The sequence below is a fragment of the Chlamydomonas reinhardtii genome, chromosome 2 (assembly GCF_000002595.2).
Source record: "Chlamydomonas reinhardtii strain CC-503 cw92 mt+ chromosome 2, whole genome shotgun sequence".
Taxonomy (NCBI): Eukaryota; Viridiplantae; Chlorophyta; class Chlorophyceae; order Chlamydomonadales; family Chlamydomonadaceae; genus Chlamydomonas; species Chlamydomonas reinhardtii.
The window spans coordinates 2,083,680-2,101,337 of NC_057005.1; the positions used below are offsets into that span (position 1 = coordinate 2,083,680).

Here is a 17,658-nt window from a genome sequence, read left to right on the forward strand (position 1 = left end):
ACTGGTATTTGTCACTTAGGCTCAAACATAGGAAGCTTTGAAGTTGAGGTTGCGTCGCATAAGGCTTCCTCCATGCATGAAACCGGTCGCCTGCGCACATACGTTTTATTATGAACTGTACGTCCTTGAAGAATAAACTTCCTATGCAACAAGTTAATGCTAGCAGCTCAAAGGGCGCAACATCTGCCCGTTTCCCGCGCTCGACCTTCTTCACTTCTAGACCCTGCAAAGGAGCGCATCATCATGAAATTGTCACATTAGCTGCGCCCAGCTCGCATTAGGGGCCTGTCGTTGCCTTGCGGACCAGGAAATGACGGACAACCCCCCAAAGCCCAAGAAGAGGATTGTGCCGGTGCGCGTAGACCCCCAGGAAGCTAGTGGATCTGCACTAGGAGCAGTCCCGCCCGTTCCGGGCGCGGGGCAGCGAACTAGCGCACCTGAGGTGGACTACACGAAAGGGCCTTTCACGCTCAAGGGCAGGCGCGTGCGGGTCGAGCTCTCGAGCGACAACTACATCGTTAACTGGAACGATGTGAGAAGGGGGTTGAGAACGAAGGGAAGGCCGGGGGACGTTTTTCGGGGGCGAGGGGTTGCACAGCGGAGGCCTCGCCAGGCCGCGCCATCCCCGCTGTCCCGCGCAAACGTCTCCCCGCCATCGCTTACCGTTTATGCTTGCCCGTCGCAGCTCCTGAAAAAGGATGGCGTCGACCCCAAGGCGCAGAAGGCCGCCAAGAAGGCCGCGGCGAAGGCGGCCAAAGCCGCGCCAGCAGGCCCGGACGGGCTCCCGCTCCTCGGCCTGCCGCGGGTGCGCCGCTTTGCATCACTCTGACTGCTACGCCTCCTCTGCTCTCAGACTCCTGCAGCCATCCACTGTTGCCACAAGTGCGCCCTATCATCGTGCATGGCCGTTGCCCTACGCGCCCTGCTTCTTGCCTACTTGTGTGCGTATTTCGGACTGCGCAGGGCGGCGCCAGCCCCGGGGGCGCCGGTGGCAAGGCCATGTTTGGCAGTGTGGTCGACAGGCTGGAGCGGACCTACCGGGCAAGTGGTTACGGAGCAGGCGGGGAGGTTGGGGGCGGTCGAAGCTTGGAGGCGGGGAGGTTACAGGCGGACAGGTTGCAGGCGGGAAGTTGTTACAAACCCGAACACTGAAATAGGGATAGGGACTCGGGACGTGTCCTGGCACAGGTTTTGTATGCCAGGCTCCATTGGCACGTGCCCGCGGCGTGGAGAACCGCACGCGCACATGCGCCTGCCTGCCACGCATTCTTCTGCAGCACACCGACTTGTGTTGTTGGTGCCCTGTGCTTACTGTGCTGGCGCGTGCCTGCCCTGCCGCTGCCCACAGGCCGCATGCGGCGACGACGACTCGGATGAGGGTGAGGAGGGAGAGTCGGACGATGAAGAGGAAGTGGCAGCCTCGGAAGCAGATGGTTCGGTGAGCATGCAAAGGAGCACGGCTGCAGGCCTTGGGGCGGCAGGTTACGCGTCGGGAGCATGCGCGCTATAAAGTGGCGGGGCACCTAGACCCGCATCACGGCAGTCTTGTTTGCGCTGATGTCTGACCGTCGCGGGCTTGTCTGTCTGCCGCGCTGCCACGACAGGGCGGCTCCAGCAGTGACTCGGAGTCGTCGGACGATGAGGCCGGCGGCGGCAGGTCGGCGGCGGAGCAGTCAGGGCCGGAGGGCGAGGGTGGCGGCGGCGGAGCCGCAGCTACAAAGGCAGGAGGGGCTGCAGGCGCAGCGGATGCGGGGATAGCAGGGGCCGGAGCAGCAGGGGCGGGGGCAGGGGCGGCCGCGGACGCAGCAGGTGCGAAGAAGCCGCGCAAGCGGCGGCCGGCGCTAGAGGCGTACGAGGCGGACTTCATAGACGACGAGGAGGAGCTCGAGTATGAGCGGCGGCGCAAGGCCAAGGCCAAATTTAAGGGCTTTTACATCAACAAGGTGAGTGCTGGCATGGCGCCTGCGCCTGTGCATGGTTGGGGCTTGGCGGGGCTCGTTGCATGTAGGCCACGGATAAGGGCCTGTCGAGGATAGAACTGGTCTAGGGGCCTGATGGGGCTGCGGAGTTGCCGTACTCGCATGGGGCGTGCTGCACGCCTGCACTCTGTTTGCGCTGTCTCGACTGGAAGTAGTCCTGCAGATACCGTGCATGGTACGCCCTCGTGGCCTCGTGTAGAGCTAGAGCCAGCCGCGTTTACACCTTGCCATTTGTTGCGGCCTGTTACCGTGCCGCCACAGGGCCAAGTCGAGCTCGAGGTGGACCCAGATGAGCTGCCGGAGCGGCCCGGTGCCAAGCGCCAGCCGCGGCCGCGCGCGCCACCGCCGCCAGGCGCCAAACCCAAAGCAGCCGCGGCTGTCGACGGCACTGCGCCGGCGGGAGGCAGCAAAGCCGCTGGCGGCGGCGGGGTGGCTGCTGGCCCAGGCAATGCGGCAGCGGCCGTGGGTGCAGGGGCGGGCTCGGCTGCGGCTGGAGCCGTGAGCACGCCACAGAAAGCTTCCAAGCGGAAGGCGGAGGGCGACGGGCAGCCGGTGGCGAAGCGGAGAAAGCAGCCAGCTGCTCAGGGCGAGGGCAAGGGGGCGCCGAAGTCGCCGGCACCGGCAGCCGCGGGCGCAGCAGGCGCAGGGACGACAGGGCAAAAGGTTGCCGGGGCATCATTGGCTGTGCCGGAGGGCGCTGCCGCCGCGCCACGGTTGACCGGCATTGCGGCGCTGGCTGCAGCCAAGGGGCGGAGCGCCGCCGCCAGTGCGGCGGCGAATGCGGCAACGGCAGCAGGTGCGGGGGCGCCTGGGGGTGCAGCGGCGGCGGCAGCACCGGTGGTGGCAGCAGCACCGGCGGCGGCGGCAGCCGGCGGACAGGGGGCGGGGGCGGGCGCGGGGAGCTCAGCGGGGCCCAGCGGCTCGCAGCCGCCGGCTGGCCGTGGAATACCGGGCCGCCGGCCGGCCTCTGCGGCTGCCTCACTGGACCCCTTCTTGTCTGAAGCGCGCAAGAAGCTGACAGCCATGGTGAGTGCAATGTCCTCATGGTAATGCCATCACAGCCGTGCCCCGCCAACCAGGCGGTGACGCAACCCAGCTGACTCTCCTTGTTCTTTGTATGCGCAGCAACCACCGCCTGCGGATCTGGCGGCCGTGCTCAAAGCCATCGACAGCGTTTTCGTCCATGTGGGTGCCTCAAGGTTTGGTTCATTGGTTGGTTCGTCCGCCATCGGGGGCGCCTCGAAAGCAGTGGCTCGCCGCAATCAGCCTTACAGTAGGTCCAGACTCTACACACGCATACCCACCGTAACGGTACCTGTGCACCCACGTGCGCTGCAGGTCGCACTCTTTGTGCACCGGAAACATGCGAACGACGAGGCAGGTCGTGATGCCGGCCTTGCCTCGCTGCTTGCCATCATTGCGGAGCTGGCTCCGACGGCGGTGTCGATGGAGGGCGCAGCGCGGGAGGAAGCGATGGCGGAGCTGCGGGCGGCGGCGGCGAAGAAGGTACGTGTGCGCAGCCAGCCTCAAAACACAGCAAGACCGCCGGCACGGCGCCCTGCCTTATCGCTCGTGACTCAAGCTGTGTGCTCGGCATTTCACCGCATCACGTGCCATCAGGCCTGCCGTACATTGTGCTGCTGTATGACACGGCTGTGTTAACGCGCTGCTGTCGTGTAGGTGGAGAAGAACTGGAACGCCTTTAACGGCATGGTGGGCGTGCAGCTGAAGAAGTTGGCGGCGGATGCGGCGGCCGCGGAGCAAGGTAGGCTGACGACGGGCTGGGAGCGTAACGCGACCCAGGGTACCGGCATTCTGTCCCAGTTTTGAGGCAGCAGTGGCGGCACGGGGGCCAAAAGCAGGCGAGGTGCGGCCGCCTGCTCTGTTTCGTACACTCAACCGCCCTGGTGGTTTTCCTGTTCGCAACCCCTGCGCAGCCGCGTCACAGCAGGGCGCTGCTGCAGGCGGTGCCGGTCAGTCCGACGACGACGAGTTTGTGGCGTCCGCGCCGCCCGCGGTGGCGGCGGCGCTGGAGGGGCTGGAGGCCAAGCTGCGTTCCTGCATGAACCTGTACAAGCGGCTAGCCAACACCGACGACGATGACGCCATCCTCGGATTGCTGGCGAACAAGGCACGCGGGCTGGGTTGCGCAGGCCCGAATCGAGTGCCACGTCTGGGCTGGTGGTGTTGGTGTGGTTGCCGTGCTAGGGCAGGCTGAGATTGCCACGGCAGGCGCGCACGCTCAGCCACATGCTCATCGTAACGGGGTTTATTGTTGTTTTCATGCTTGCAATATGGGCTTTGCAGGCAGACACCAACGTGGACCTGTTGCGGCGAGCCATGGCCGCGGCCAAGCCAGCGGGTCAGCGCAAGCGCGTCGGCGGCGCTGCCGCCGGTGGTGCCGCCGGCGCTGCAGGCGCAAAGGGCGCCAAGGAGGAGGCGGCGCGGCAGGAGAGCGGCGCCTTGGGTGCGGAGGCGGCGGCAGCGGCGCCACCGGCGGCCGGCGCTCCAGAACCCGCTTCGCAGGCACCACCAGCTCCTGGGAAGGCGCCGGCGCCTGCCACAAGTGCAGCGGCAGCAGCGGCCAAGGTGCAAGGTGAGCTCGTGGTGCCTCCGTGGATTGTCGAGGGCCTTGCGGGCAGCCGGCCCAGAACGGCGGCGCAGCTCATGATGGAGCGGAATTGCTGACGATAGCCTGTCATGCTTGCAGGTTCGCAAGGAGCCGACGGAGCTGCGGGCGCGGCTGCGGAGCTGCAGCACTCCTTCCCGCCGGTGGAGCTGGACATGCAGCAGCGGCAGGTCTGCAAGGTGCGTTTGCGACTTGGTGGGCGGCGGCGACAGCATCAGCGCGGCGGTTGCGAGCGGCGAAGGATACCATGGGCCTTGCGGCCTTTGGATCGGGTCGGTCACGTAGTGGGGAGGGTTGAACCTGTATGCCACGGTATATCAGGGACTGTAAAGCTGCACACAGACACGGATGGAGTGCGCATGGCTGGGTGTGGACTGACTGCAGGAGGTCGCGCTGCAGCACCCGGGCGCTGATGCGGCGCTGCTAGACACCACGTTCAAGGCGCCGCGCATGACCGAAATGACCCACCTCATCATCAAGGTGTGTGCGTGTCTGCTGTCATGCAGTACCATATTGCACCAAGGCGCCCACCCAGTATGCAGCGGCCCCGGTTGCCTGGTCTGGGCGCGTCTCGTTCTCGCCGTGAGCGCCCCTGCGCGCGTGCTAAATTGACGTTAGTCATGTTAGCTCTTGCCTCGCACAAGCGCCTCTGCCCTTTTATCCTATAGACTTTTGAGAAGCTATCTTGTGCCGCATGTTAATGCTCGCCACCGGATGCGGTACCCGCAGGTGCTGTGCAACCAGCCCCACGGCGCCACGCCCAGTGACATCGCCGAGCACGCCCTGACGCGCGGCTTCATCAGCTGGCCCGCCGGCCGGCCGCGTGGCGACCTGCGACGGCTGGTGGCGTCCAGCCTGAAGACCAAGGTGCTCAGCAACTACGTCGTGCACATCGGCGCCGACAAGTGAGCAGAGGCGACGGCAAGGGTTGCGGGGACGGCCGCGAGGGCGCGGGCCAGGGCGCGGACAAGCACGCTCGGTTCCCACCGTGTAGGCGTGCTTGATGCTGCCTGTAGCACTGCCCGCGCGCTACTGACGCATGCCCCAACGAAATGATTGATTGCAGGCATGTGCTGAAGGCGCTCAGACCGGACGCGGAGGCCGTGCCGCGGCCGTCGCGGCAGCCCGGGTCCGCCGGTGCCTCGCCCGCCGTCCTTGCGCCGCCGCCCGGCGCCGCTGCGGCCGTGGCTGCAGCCACAACAGCCCCGCCGCCGGCCTTCGTGCTGCCGCCGGACGACTCGGACACCGGCGGCGGCGATGCAGAGCCTGGCGGAACGCAGGCGGCAGCGGGCGCGGACGGCGCGGCTGGTGCGGCCGGCGGCGGGGAGCAGGAGGAGGCGGGGCCGCTGAGCAAGGAGGAGGACGAGCGGCAGCTCAATGAGTGCTTCGAGGTGTGTGGTTTTGCCTTGGGCGTGGACCCTGGCATGCACGCTTCGCGTACATCCGCTGGGCGCGTCCGTCTGGCCCCGACCCTGGTGTTGTTACGCACTTGTACAAGTGGTGTCGCGCGCTGCCGTGCAGGCTGCTGAAACGAGCGGCGCCAACCGGCAGCAGCTGGTGGAGACGGCCAAGCAGGTGGAGCGCTCCAAGAATGCGCGCATCGTGTTCAAGGTGCGGCGCCGACCCTGACCTACTGCTCCGTGTGACTCATGTCCACCGCACTGCAGCCACCCGTCTGCAGCGTGCACGCCCACACGCTGCACCGCGGCCACACCGCACACCCCGCCCTGCACCCGTACAACTGTCACTAGCTGCTGCTCGCCTCAAGCGCGCCCGTCCCGCACCGCCCCGCCGACTCGCTCCGCTCCGCTGCTCCAACGCTGTGCCGGCGCAGGTGCTGTGCCAGGCCGGGCCGCGCGGCCTGGGCCCCACCGACATCGCGCGCAAGGCCCTGGAGCTGGGCTACGCCGCCTGGTCGCGCGACAAGATGCCCAGCAACAGCAACACCGTGTCCAGCGTGCTACGCAGCTACAGCAAGCAGTTCCCTTACATAGGCAACCACCTGTACACGCTGGCGCTGTTCCCGGGCGTGGTGCCGCAGGCCAAGCCCTCCAAGGCTGAGGGTGCCGGCGGCAAGGGCGGCGCCGGCGGCAAGGGTGCCGGTGGCAGCAAGGGCGCGGGCTCGGGCGCGGCGGCTGCGGCGGCTGGGGATGCCGGCGCGTCGTGAGTGCGCCGCGTCCGGATGGGCGGAGCGTTAGCTAGTGGCGGTGTCTGGCCAACCGGTGGGTTTTTGCAGGTGTTGCGGCGTGAGAGCGGCAGGAGGCCGACTGCGGCAGGTATGTGTGCTTTATGTTCTGGTTTAGGGGGGCGACGTGGGGGTGCGAGCACCCAGTGAATGCGAGTTCCCCATGAACATTGATGCATGCAAATGCGTTTGTTCCCGGACGGATTTGTTTGGAGTTTGGACTTCATCGGATTAATATACGAGTTCGGCACATGTCGAAAGCTTATCGATGGTATACTAGTGTGCGCACTGCACACCTGCTGCGCGAGTGCGAAGCCAGCGCTCGGGTGCTAAAGCAGGTGCCCAACCACACGGTACAGCTACTGTATGAGCTGGGCCTGCAAGCAGGGGCAGGGCCAAGTAGGATGGGGACTGCGGGGGCGCGGGGCAGCTGGGGGGGGGCAGCAATTAGGGGTTCAGGGGAATACGTGGAAGCCCCGGCAGCAAGGCTCTGAATTGTAGTGCTTGCTCGTGGCGGTTGGCAGTTCCGCTGGGTCTGGTGTGGTGCAGTGCACTGCCCCGGTGCCGCGAGAGGAGTGAAGAGCACAGTGTGGATGCGGGGTGGCGACGGCATCTGGCATCCACAGTCCTAGGCTCTGTCGTGGCAGGCTGCGCCGTGTGCCAAGCCCAGGTTGTGCGCGTTGGCTTGGGGGCCCAGCGTCCTGCCATTACACCCATCTGACGCTATCGGCTTTTCAGGTGGGCGGTGGGCGGTCAGGCCCGTCAAGTCCTGTAACTTTACGCATTTTAGGTCCTGCTCCATGGGGGCTGCAGGGCGCAGGTACAAGGCGTCAAGGCGTTGACACGCACGCAGCCTGTGCGAAGCAAAGGCTTTGCAGACGTGCAGGCTTGCATTCGCCCGTATTCGCCCTTATGCACGCGTGTGCGGTGTTTCCACGCTGTCGCGGTCGCGGCCCGCGGGACCACAGCGGTGGTGCACTACCTGGCGATGCCTGTGAAATCTGTGTGTAGCATGCGGCACGACACTGCGGGCTTTGGCTTGCCTGCAGCCCCACCAGAGGCGGTGTGTGGCGGGAGGGCGCACGTGAGCCAGCTACCACAGGCCCCGTACACCCCCTCGTTGGTCTGCTCCTGTCCGTCGGCCCTTGTCAAGATCGTGTAAATACGTCAATGCTGTTGCCATTGTATTATGAGGTGCTTGATTACGTAACGGCCGGTCTGGAATAGATAGGTTGCAGCAGTGAGTGCCGCCAGGCCTTGGGTGCATGCTGGTCGCGCCGGGAAGGGCACGCCATTCTTGTTCTCTGTGCTCCAAGCCCAGCTGGTATATGAGCCATGACCTCCCAGGGGTTCAAGTGGAACTATAGAAGGCCTTGTTTGGTTGGGGCTTCGGGCTTCTCGCCCAGAGTCGCGCAGCAGGGGGCAAGAGAAAGCTGGAGTCCTGCAACCCTGCCGTGCCCCGCGATTGGGTTTGCCGCGGTAGAAACCGTTGACTTGTCGCTCTACCCCACTCATAGCATTACTTGTACATACTTAGTTGATGCGCACACAACCTAGCGCCCAGCTGCTTTACAACCGGTCAGGATCGCCTCAACCGGGCCACTTAGTCCAGACTTTGTAGCAGTGGCAAAGGAAAAATGGTGGTGCTAGCTGCTTCCATCGTCTCCAAGACGGGGAAACGTGAGTCTCGCAAGGCAGCGTCTGAAGTGGCAGTTGCGCGACACCGAGCCCTCGCTCCTTTGCCCGCGCAGCCCTCGTCTCGCGCCAGTACATGGAGATGAGCAGGATCAGGATTGAAGGCCTGCTTGCTGCTTTCCCAAAGCTGGTGGGGACAGGCAAGCAGCACACCTATGTGGAGACGGAGAATGTGCGCTACATTTACCAGCCCATGGAGGTGCGTATCGCTGAGCTGCGCGCTTGTAAGCATATCCATAACATGGTTATCCTGCAGGGGCTGTACCTCCTGCTTATCACGAATAAGCAGAGCAACATCTTGGAGGACCTGGAGACCCTGCGCCTGCTCAGCAAGCTGGTGCCGGAATTCAGCCAGAGCCTGGAGGAGGAGTCAGTAGCGGGGAAAGCTTTCGAGCTCATTTTTGCGTTCGACGAAGTCATATCACTCGGGCATAAGGAGAACATCACCGTGCAGCAGGTCAAGCAGAACTGCGAAATGGAGAGCCACGAGGAGAAGCTGCACAAGCTGATCATTCAGAGCAAGATTAACGACACTAAGGACATTATGAAGAAGAAGGCAGCGGACATTGAGAAGTCCAAAATGGAGCAGAAGAAGATCGGGCTGGGCAACGCGCTCACAGGGTTTGGAAGCAAGGCGGCCAGCTCTATCCTCGCGGACCTGGAGCCCACCCCCCAGTACCGGCCAGAGCCGGTGCCGGTGCCCAGCGTGCGGCCCGTGGCGCCCGTTGGCGGGCCCAAGGGTCCGTCAAAGGGTATGCAGCTGGGCAAGGCCAAGAAGGCCAACGACTTCCTGGAGAGCCTGGCGAAGGAGGGCGAGGTGGTGGAGATCGAGGTGCCGAAGCCCACGGGCGGCGTGTCGGCGGTGACCGTGAACGCCGCCACGGACCCGGTGTCGCTGGCCATCGAGGAGAAGCTGTCGGTGACGCTCAACAAGCAGGGCGGTGTGGAGAACCTGGAGGTGCAGGTGAGACAGACAGCCATCGGGGTGGGGCGGGTGCGGAGCAGGGCCAGGGAGGGACAGTGAGCACCGGTGGAGCATGGAGCACCGGCGGAGCTTGGGCGATGGGCGCCCTGGCCAGCAGCGGAGAGCGTCGGGGTGGCGCATGCGTGCTCCGGCGTTTGGGGGGCGCGACGTGTGGTATGAAATACCTACGTGCGCGTGGCAGCCAGCTGTTAACCAAGGGCGCCAAAGTCGTGCGTGGCGATGCGGTCAGCTGCTGAGCTGGCGGGGCAGGGCGGGGCGCGGCAGCCGACACGACAGGGGGCGTGCGCCGTACGCACCACAAGGCACTGGGAGCTGGCCAGCTGGGCCAGGCCCCTTGAAATCTAGGCTGTAAGCAATTAGCGCACAGGGCGCTGGCGCGTGAAGCCCGGACCTGGGCAAACTGCTGCGCTTTCCCGCGCAGTGGCATGCCCGCTGGGCCCGCCGCCGCACTCGTACCCGGCACGCTGACCCGAATCCGTTTCCACGCGCACGCTTTGGCCAAGCTGGTCTCTCTCTCCCGTCTGCCTCTCCGCAACCCCCGCCACGCCCAACCCCCAATCCCCCGCCTCCGCACCCGGCAGGGTACCATGTCGCTGGTGGTGAACACGGACGAGGAGGCCTTCATCCGCATCGCCGTCACCAGCGGCGCCAACAAGGGCTTCCAGTTCAAGACGCACCCCAACATCGACAAGACCCTGTACAGCAGCTCCAACGTGCTGGGGCTCAAGGACCCCGCGCGGCCCTTCCCCACCGGCTCGGAGCTGGGCGTCCTCAAGTGGCGCTTCCAGACCAAGGAGGTGGGTGGGGAGCTGGGGAGTTGGGGACCGACGGGGCAGGGTGCGGCGCGGCGTGGCGTGGTGCGGCGAGGTGCGGAATCCGTGTGGAAGGCTTAGGTGGCTGCTGGGGTGGTGGTAGTTGGGGCGAGTGCGCGTGTTGCCCACGGATAGAAAATGGTTCTTGAAAGGCCCCGGCAATGTGGGCACTCACGGTGGGCACTCATGGTGGGCACTGTGATGTGACGGATTCGCTGCCGTGCTCGGCGCCATCTTATCCCGCCGGTTCTCTTCCCGCAGGAGAACCTGGTGCCGCTGTCCATCAACTGCTGGCCCAGCGTGTCGGGCGGCGAGTCGTACGTCAACATCGAGTACGAGTCCACCTCGGACCTGGACCTACAGAACGTGCAGATCATCATCCCCGTCCCCGCCACTGGGCACGCGCCCACCGTCAACCAGGTGCGTGATGGAGCTACCGTGTTCCCGGGGGGCTGTGGCGGGGGGGGGCACCAGGAAATGGCGGCGCAGCCAAGATTGCGGTTCATCTTCTTGTGGGTTGGTGCGCGCTACCGTGTTGGGGTTCTCCCCTGTCTAGCTCCGAGGAGCCGTGGGCGCCAACCCGCTGCCCCCGCACATGCCCCCCCCCACACACACACACCTGTGGACGGCGTCGGTCATCGGTACGCGCAACACCACACCTGCTGTCTGCTTCGCTACACTTTTCTGTACCAATCCTTGCAACCCCCAACACACACATGCACCAGGTGGACGGCGAGTGGCGGTACGACTCGCGGCGCGGGGCGCTCATCTGGACCATCGAGCTCATCGACGACACCAACCGCAGCGGCTCCATGGAGTTCGTCACGTCGGCGGCGGACGCGGAGGCCTTCTACCCCGTGGAGGTGGCCTTCACCTCCAACAAGACCTTCTGCGACGTGGCCGTGGCCAGCGTGGAGCACACGCAGCGCGGCGGGCCGGTGAAGTTCTCGATGAAGAAGCAGCTCGAGACTGCGGAGTACAGCGTGGTGTAAGCAGGGCGGCTGGCGGAGCGGCAGGAAGCGGGAGGGTGCTGTGTAGTTTTACTGATCAGAGGTGTGGGGTGTCTGCTGATGCCCGGCCTCGCCGTCGCATAGGTAGCTTGACAGGCGTAGGGGTTGCGTGGGGTTTGGGCGTGAGCATGGGTAGGGGTAGACAAACCAACGGCACGTAGGTAGAAGAGCATGTGTATATTGAGCTGTGAGAGGACTCGGGACCCCGCAAGCGTGGAGTCACGTGCGGGGCCTGCGGAATAGGCGGAGCGTGTGGAAGAGGATGGACGGGACGGACTGCGCGGCAGTCAGACGATGCAGGCGGTGCAATTGAGCCTTGTTGAGCTCGCTGTCCCTTGCAAATGTTCAAGGTACAGGGCCCATCGGCATTGGCGTTCCGCCCGCAGCTTCCCGTTTTGCAGTCAGGACTCAGAACCTGGATTGCGTCACTGCTTCGCAAATGTCCCACTCTTCCCGTCTTCCTCCTCAGCCGAACAGCCTGACGCCAGACTTCGTTAACGCGCCATGGCTAAGCGATTGCACTCACTCCAGCTCACACACCGCTATGTTCATCCTCTCTCACTCCCAACCTGGCACAGCAGGTACCGTAACGTGGGTTGACGTATTATTTAGCCAGCACCGCCAGCCACGTCGAACTTGTCGCAACCACACCACGGCACCATATCTGCACGCCTTATCCATAATCCACCGGGACACCCAGGCCAATCAATCCGTATCCCCGCCTATGTTCGCACGCCCAAGCAAGGGCTAATCCACCCGCTCGCCGGCGCTTCTGCTACCAGTCAGAATGCGCTCGCGCCGCTCCCGGTGTGTGTTGGTCGCCCCTGTTCGTCCGCTTCCTCTACTCGTCGCCGCCCTGGTCGTCCAGGTCCATGCCCTCCGTGCCGCCAGCGCCGTCGTCACCTGCGATTGAGTCCAAAGCCAGAGGGGTGGGGATGAGCAGCGCCAGCGTAAGCGTCATCAGCTATAAGCACCTGCCTGTGTCTTAACCATACAACGATACAATTGCGAGGTAACCTGGCCTGCCTCAGCTGCTGCCCGGGACCGCCGCCACGCGCCGCCTGCGCCCTCACCTTCCCCCTCGCCGCCCGCCGCCAGCAGCCGCAGCTGGCCGCTGCCGCCGGCCCCGGCGCCCAGCTTGCCGCCCGGCCCCGGCGCCGCGGTGACCCAGCCCGCCGCCACCAGCAGGTCGTAGATGCGCAGGGAGCGGGACGGGTCCAACCGGAAGAAGGAGCGGGCCTGGGGGGCGGATGGGTTGTGAAGGGGGGTTACATTCATGATGGTTTAAGAAGTGAAGACGTAGGAACAGTAGTATAGCAAGTGCATTGCTACCGATGTCCGTGAAGTCCGGGGGGGGGGTTGCAAGGATGTTTGGGAAAGCGGTACAGGATGGGGGTACAGGGGGCGGGCGAAGGGTTTGTGGACGGAGCAGTTGCGTAAGATGATACGGTAAGCGTGTGGTTGGCTATCGCAGACACATCGGTGACCTGGCGCCGCACCAAGCAAGGTGACACGCAGCCGCACGCTCGGTCACACGGCTATGCACGCCCCGCAACCGGCCACACGGGGGCGCACCTCCGTGCGGCTGATGGCGCCGTTCTTCTCCGCGTCCCGCAGCATCACGTCCTTCAGCGCCAGGTAGTGCGCGGGCAGCAGCCGCGCCGCCGCGCACAGCTCCCGCTCGCGGCTGCTGAGCAACTCCACGCCCGGCAGGCACGTCACGTCCAGCGGCACGCCGCGCCGCGCGCGCCAGTGCGCCAGCGCGGTGCCCGTGCCGCGGCCCATGGGGACTGCAAGGAACAGACATGGGGAATCAGGAAAATCCATGGGATAGCAATACGTAAGACTAGAGGTTCGGTGTTGCGATGAAGCTTAGCAGCAGCAAGGGCGCGGCGGAAAGGCGCAGCAGAGGGACACGCACCTGCCACCAGCGGCCGCGCAGGGTCGGACGAGGTAGCGGCTGCCGCAGCGGAAGGTGCCCCGGCCGTGTTGGCAGCTGCCGCCATAGCTGCTGCCACCGGATTCCCGCCCATGGCCGCCGCCGCCGCGGCGGCCGCGGCGACTGGGTCGTCCGTCACGCCCGCCTGCATCATGCCCATCGGGCCGCCTGTGCCCGGAGCCCCCAGTCCCATGGGCGTGAAGGCGCCGCCGCCGACACCGCCTGGGGGGCTCTGCAGTGACGTGGGCGACATGAGAGCACCCGGCGGCATCATGCCGGCCGCAGCCGCGGCAGCCGCAGCGCGCGCCGCTTTGGCGGCGGCGGCGCCCGCTCCGCGGCCCGGGCCGCCGTAGCCGTAGGGCATGCCGTGCACGGCGTTGGCCGCCGCGATGGCCGCGTCCGCCGCCGCCTTCTGTCTCCGCTTTTCCGTCTCGTACGTCTGCGAGTGCGGGGGGCAGGGTGGCTTGTACGTTCAGGTGCCCGTAAACCGGCCGCGTGAGAACAACGCGGGCCTGCCCTGCCACATACGCAACCGCTTTACTGCCCCTCTGGTCTACCGCGTGGGTCTACCGTCCACCACTTCCTAACTAGTCATGACTGTAACCCCTCCCCCGATCTACGTGTCTCGCGTCTTTGACTCGGAATGTCAGAAGCAATCCCGCCCCACGCGGCTCCACACCCCAGCCAGCCCAGCTCACATCTGCGTCCGCAAACGTCCGGATGCCGTTGCGGCGGTACTCCCGCAGCTCGGCAATGCGGCTGCGCAGCCGCGCCTCCAGCACCAGCCCCTCCACAAACTCCTCGTGCGCCGCTTGCGGCTGCAGCGGCAGGCGAAAACATGTGGCGGACAGACGTCAACACCTGGGCGGCTGCTGACAACATCTCTGTTATCACAGGTAACCTGCCACGGTCAGCAGCTGCTGGCAGCAGAAGCGGCGGCGGCGGCAGCAGCAGCGCCAGCACCCCGCCGCGCCGGACCTACCTGGTAGCGCGCAAAGACGCGCATGCGCGCGTGCAGGTCTCGCTCTGCCGGGTTGCGGCGCTTCTCCGGCGCCTGCACCGCCCGCGAGTTGATGAGGCCGCGCTCCAGCAGGAAGGACCGCCGCCGCTCGCGCTCGTCCAGACGCCTGTGCGGGGGCGTTTGATAAGGTCGTCGGCGAGTGGGCCATGAACAACGATAACATGGTGCGCTAAGAAGTCCTGGGTAAGACCGGCAAACACAGGCAAAAGTGGCATCTGCGGCTTTGACCGCGCGTATGGTAAGTCGCGTTTCACCGTTTCACGGTGGTTCCACCCTCGCCGCAGCGGCAGCCGCGGGCACACCCGGTTATCCCTTGGGTTGCGCCGCACCTGTTGTACAGCTGCAGCATCTGGACCTTCATCTGCACGTCTGCCGGCGTGTCGTACTCGTTAAACTCCATGTCCGCCACAATGGTCTCCGCGTCGTTGTCGTACTCGGGGTCGAACTCCATGCGCTTGGCGTGGAAGCCCGTGCTGTCGTACGTGCCCGGCGCGTTGTACGGCTGCGTACGGAAGTGGGGGAAGCCGTGTGAAAGCGGGTTGCAGAGACCAGGAGTGCGCAGGGCCGAACGGGCTGCGGAGCAATGCCGCAGAGCGCTCTGGTCCCGGCCGTCCTGGATCTGCAACTCAAGGCCCGTGGTGTCAGCACCCCCACCTTGGCATGCGCCGGCTCGCCGCGCGTTGACGGCTCCGGCGCCGAGCGCTCCGACGGGCCGGCCGCAGCCTCGGCCTTGCCGCCGGCTGCCTTGCCGCCGGCCGCTGGCGGCCCCTCGTGGTGCATGCTCCGCCCGCCGACCTGCAGCCGCGACAGGCGCGAGCCGTGGCACGTCAGGCAACACCACAACCCCTCGTTGCGACTCTACTTGTCGTCACATGTGCAGCAGAGCCTTAAACGGCGACTTGCAACTGGATACGGGAATGTGCTGCGAGCGACCCACCAGTGCTATGCCCTCTCCGCACGCATCACCCCAGCTCACCAACGCGTGTGGCCCGTGCGCGTCCTTTGGCCCCGCCTGCTCCTCCGCCTCCTGCTCATGCCGATGCCGCTTCAGCCCCTTGTTCGCCAGGGGGCTCCCGCCCGCTTCCCCGCCCGCCCCTGCCTCCGCCCCACCCGCCCCCGCGGCGCCATCCGCCTTTGGCCCCGCCTCCTCGCCCGCCGAAACATCGCCATTTCCTGCTGCCCCTGCCCCTGCCGCTGCTGCGCCGTCCGCTGGCCGGTCTGGCTCATCCACATCCATGGAAGGCGAGGCCGCGCCCGCCCCTGGCGGTTCGCTGCTCATCCGCCCGTCCACCCCCAGGACCCCGGAAGCTCCCCCCGCGCCTGCGGCCGCGGCCGCGGCCGCGGCGGGGCCGTTGCTGCCGGCGGCCAGGAGCGCCGCGCCCTGCATGGGCCGGTACTGCTGCCGCGCGTAGCCCTGCCGCGCGCGGCCTATGCACTGGGCCATGTCCACCTGCGTGCAGCATTCGGAGTGAGGGGTTAGGAAGCATGTAACGACGTTCATGAGCTCCGGAGGTAGGCATAAAAGACTTGTTATGGAACGGCGGTGTGCGCGAGCTCACCAACGCCAACCCCCGTCCCTCGCCCATGCTTCCCTGCCCACGCACCTCCAGCGCCAACAACCACAACCCCCTGTCCCTCGCACATGCTTCCCTGCCCTGCTACCTCCCTCCCCTCCTCCGCAGCGCGGCCCCCACCTGCGCCATCTCCGGCGCCGGCACCGGCAGCGGCATCTGGCCGTGGTCGATGTAGGTCTGGAAGTAGTGCCGCTTGCACTCGGCCGCCGACTTGCCGCCACCCACATGGTCCGCGACGCCCAGCCAGTTGCCCAGGCCTGCGGCGTATGGGAGGCGCATGGCAGCAACCGGGCCACATACGTGTGTGCTTCGGCGTCGCTCTGGCCGGCTGCTGAGCCCGGAGCACGTCTCTCACGCGCCCCACAGCACACTCCTTTGCCCCCTACGGCATGACCCGAGCGCTGGCGCGCAACCCCCACGCACGCAAGCACGTCCTGGCCCCAGCATTCCTTGCCCGCGTTCGTTACTGCCACCATCCCAGATCTCTTCCCGTGTCCTCACGCTGTGTCCCCTCGCCCTTGCCCTCGCCCCCGCTGCTGTCCCCCACGCTGTGACGCACCGTACACGTCAATGGCCTCCAGCAATAGGATCTCTTCATCCGCCTGCAGGGACACAGCAGGGTGTGTTGGAAGGAGGGAGGGGGCGGCGCGGGGGGCATGCGGCGCAGGGCAAGATACGGTACACACGGTACAGTGCGCTCAGCACACCGCATGGCCAAAACGGACTTGGCTGACCCGGGCCCGTTGCTGGCACGGCGCGAGCGGCATGGCCACATCCCAGTGCCCCCACAACTGCCGGGGCTCCCTCCACCAGCTGCCACCGCTGCAGCCGCTGCAGCTGCGTCCACAACTGCCGAGGCGCTTTCCGACAGCTGTCACCGCTGCCACTGCCCCCACAACTGCCGGGGCTCCCTCCCGCCGCTGCCACTGCTGCCGCAGCCCCCGCAGCCGCCAGGCACCGGTCCACTCACCCCCCAGTCCGGGTGCAGGATGGGGAAGGACAGGTTCTCGACCACCTGGTAGTCGTGTGTGTTCTTGTGCGGCTTGATCTCCACACCTGCGCAACAGCCCGTACCGTACAGCGCGTGCACGTGCGCGTCAACCACTGCGCCCGGAGCGAGGAGGAGCGCAAGGTGCGTGCGTGTGCCGTAGGACACACCCGCCTGGCCCGCACTCCCAAACCTGGCTTTCCCCTGCCATGTACGGTGTGTGGGTTGCTGCTCCAGAACCTTCAGCAGCCCGGGCAGCTCGCCCCGCTCGCCCGCTGCTGCCCATGAGAGCTGCCGGCCGGGCACCCCGCTACGCAAGGCACTCGCCTACGGAGAAGCACTCAAGGCACAGGTCGAAGTCCTTGCACTCCGCGCATCGTATGCGTGGCACGTGTGAAATGTCTTTCTGACAGTTGTTGCAGTGGTAGAGCGCTCTGCGTCGCGTGCAGAAGCCGAGGTCAGCTCCAATCGAAAAAGGGGTCAAGCCGGGCACGCAAACACCCGCACCTCTGTTGTGAATGCCAGTTTTTGTTCAAAATGCCTTCCCGCAGTTTTCGCCGCTTGCCCCTGCGAGAGGCAGCCCGGAAAAGCTCAAGTACGCGCCAGCGCTCCGTTGCAGTGTAGGAGTTACCTTCCCCCGCCTTGCTCTTGCATTTCTCAGCAATATTACAGCGCTACGGAGCTACATGGGCTGCGAAACAAGTCAGGACAGTCAACAATGTTTCTGCAAGCGCGTATGATTGTGTCAACGGTCTCGTGTAATTCATATCTACTGGCAGTATACGAAAATAGTGTGGCTAGGCACAATTGACTGAGTGATGCAATCAGCGCGCCAAACAGG

General features: G+C 65.6%; 3 protein-coding genes across 3 annotated transcripts; 2 read left to right on the forward strand and 1 right to left on the reverse strand.

Moving 5' to 3' along the window:
- The first annotated feature begins 136 nt into the window (after positions 1–136).
- CHLRE_02g089050v5 (uncharacterized protein) lies at positions 137–7,967 on the forward strand. Its single transcript, XM_043059383.1, has 17 exons — positions 137–532; positions 686–805; positions 964–1,041; positions 1,349–1,438; positions 1,605–1,943; positions 2,241–3,005; positions 3,105–3,164; positions 3,318–3,485; positions 3,660–3,744; positions 3,917–4,110; positions 4,287–4,575; positions 4,690–4,787; positions 4,993–5,088; positions 5,338–5,513; positions 5,675–5,999; positions 6,130–6,219; positions 6,443–7,967. The coding sequence occupies exons 1-17, from the start codon at positions 311–313 to the stop codon at positions 6,773–6,775; spliced, it is 3,528 nt and encodes a 1,175-aa protein (XP_042927017.1). The 5' UTR covers positions 137–310; the 3' UTR covers positions 6,776–7,967.
- Positions 7,968–8,326: 359 nt separating this feature from the next.
- On the forward strand, positions 8,327–11,649 carry CHLRE_02g089100v5 (uncharacterized protein). The gene is made up of 6 exons (XM_001701711.2): positions 8,327–8,473; positions 8,545–8,687; positions 8,745–9,452; positions 10,055–10,270; positions 10,547–10,705; positions 11,011–11,649. The coding sequence occupies exons 1-6, from the start codon at positions 8,431–8,433 to the stop codon at positions 11,275–11,277; spliced, it is 1,536 nt and encodes a 511-aa protein (XP_001701763.1). The 5' UTR covers positions 8,327–8,430; the 3' UTR covers positions 11,278–11,649.
- A 1-nt stretch (position 11,650) lies between these two features.
- On the reverse strand, positions 11,651–17,596 carry CHLRE_02g089150v5 (uncharacterized protein). Its single transcript, XM_043059384.1, has 15 exons — positions 17,449–17,596; positions 17,325–17,384; positions 17,145–17,251; positions 16,800–16,885; positions 16,389–16,431; positions 15,950–16,086; positions 15,232–15,705; positions 14,910–15,050; positions 14,585–14,757; positions 14,217–14,361; positions 13,933–14,052; positions 13,217–13,673; positions 12,871–13,085; positions 12,369–12,534; positions 11,651–12,198 (listed from the first exon to the last, which is right to left on the reverse strand). Exons 1-15 carry the CDS (start codon positions 17,469–17,471, stop codon positions 12,137–12,139), a joined length of 2,409 nt encoding a protein of 802 aa, XP_042927018.1. The 5' UTR covers positions 17,472–17,596; the 3' UTR covers positions 11,651–12,136.
- Positions 17,597–17,658: the final 62 nt, after the last annotated feature.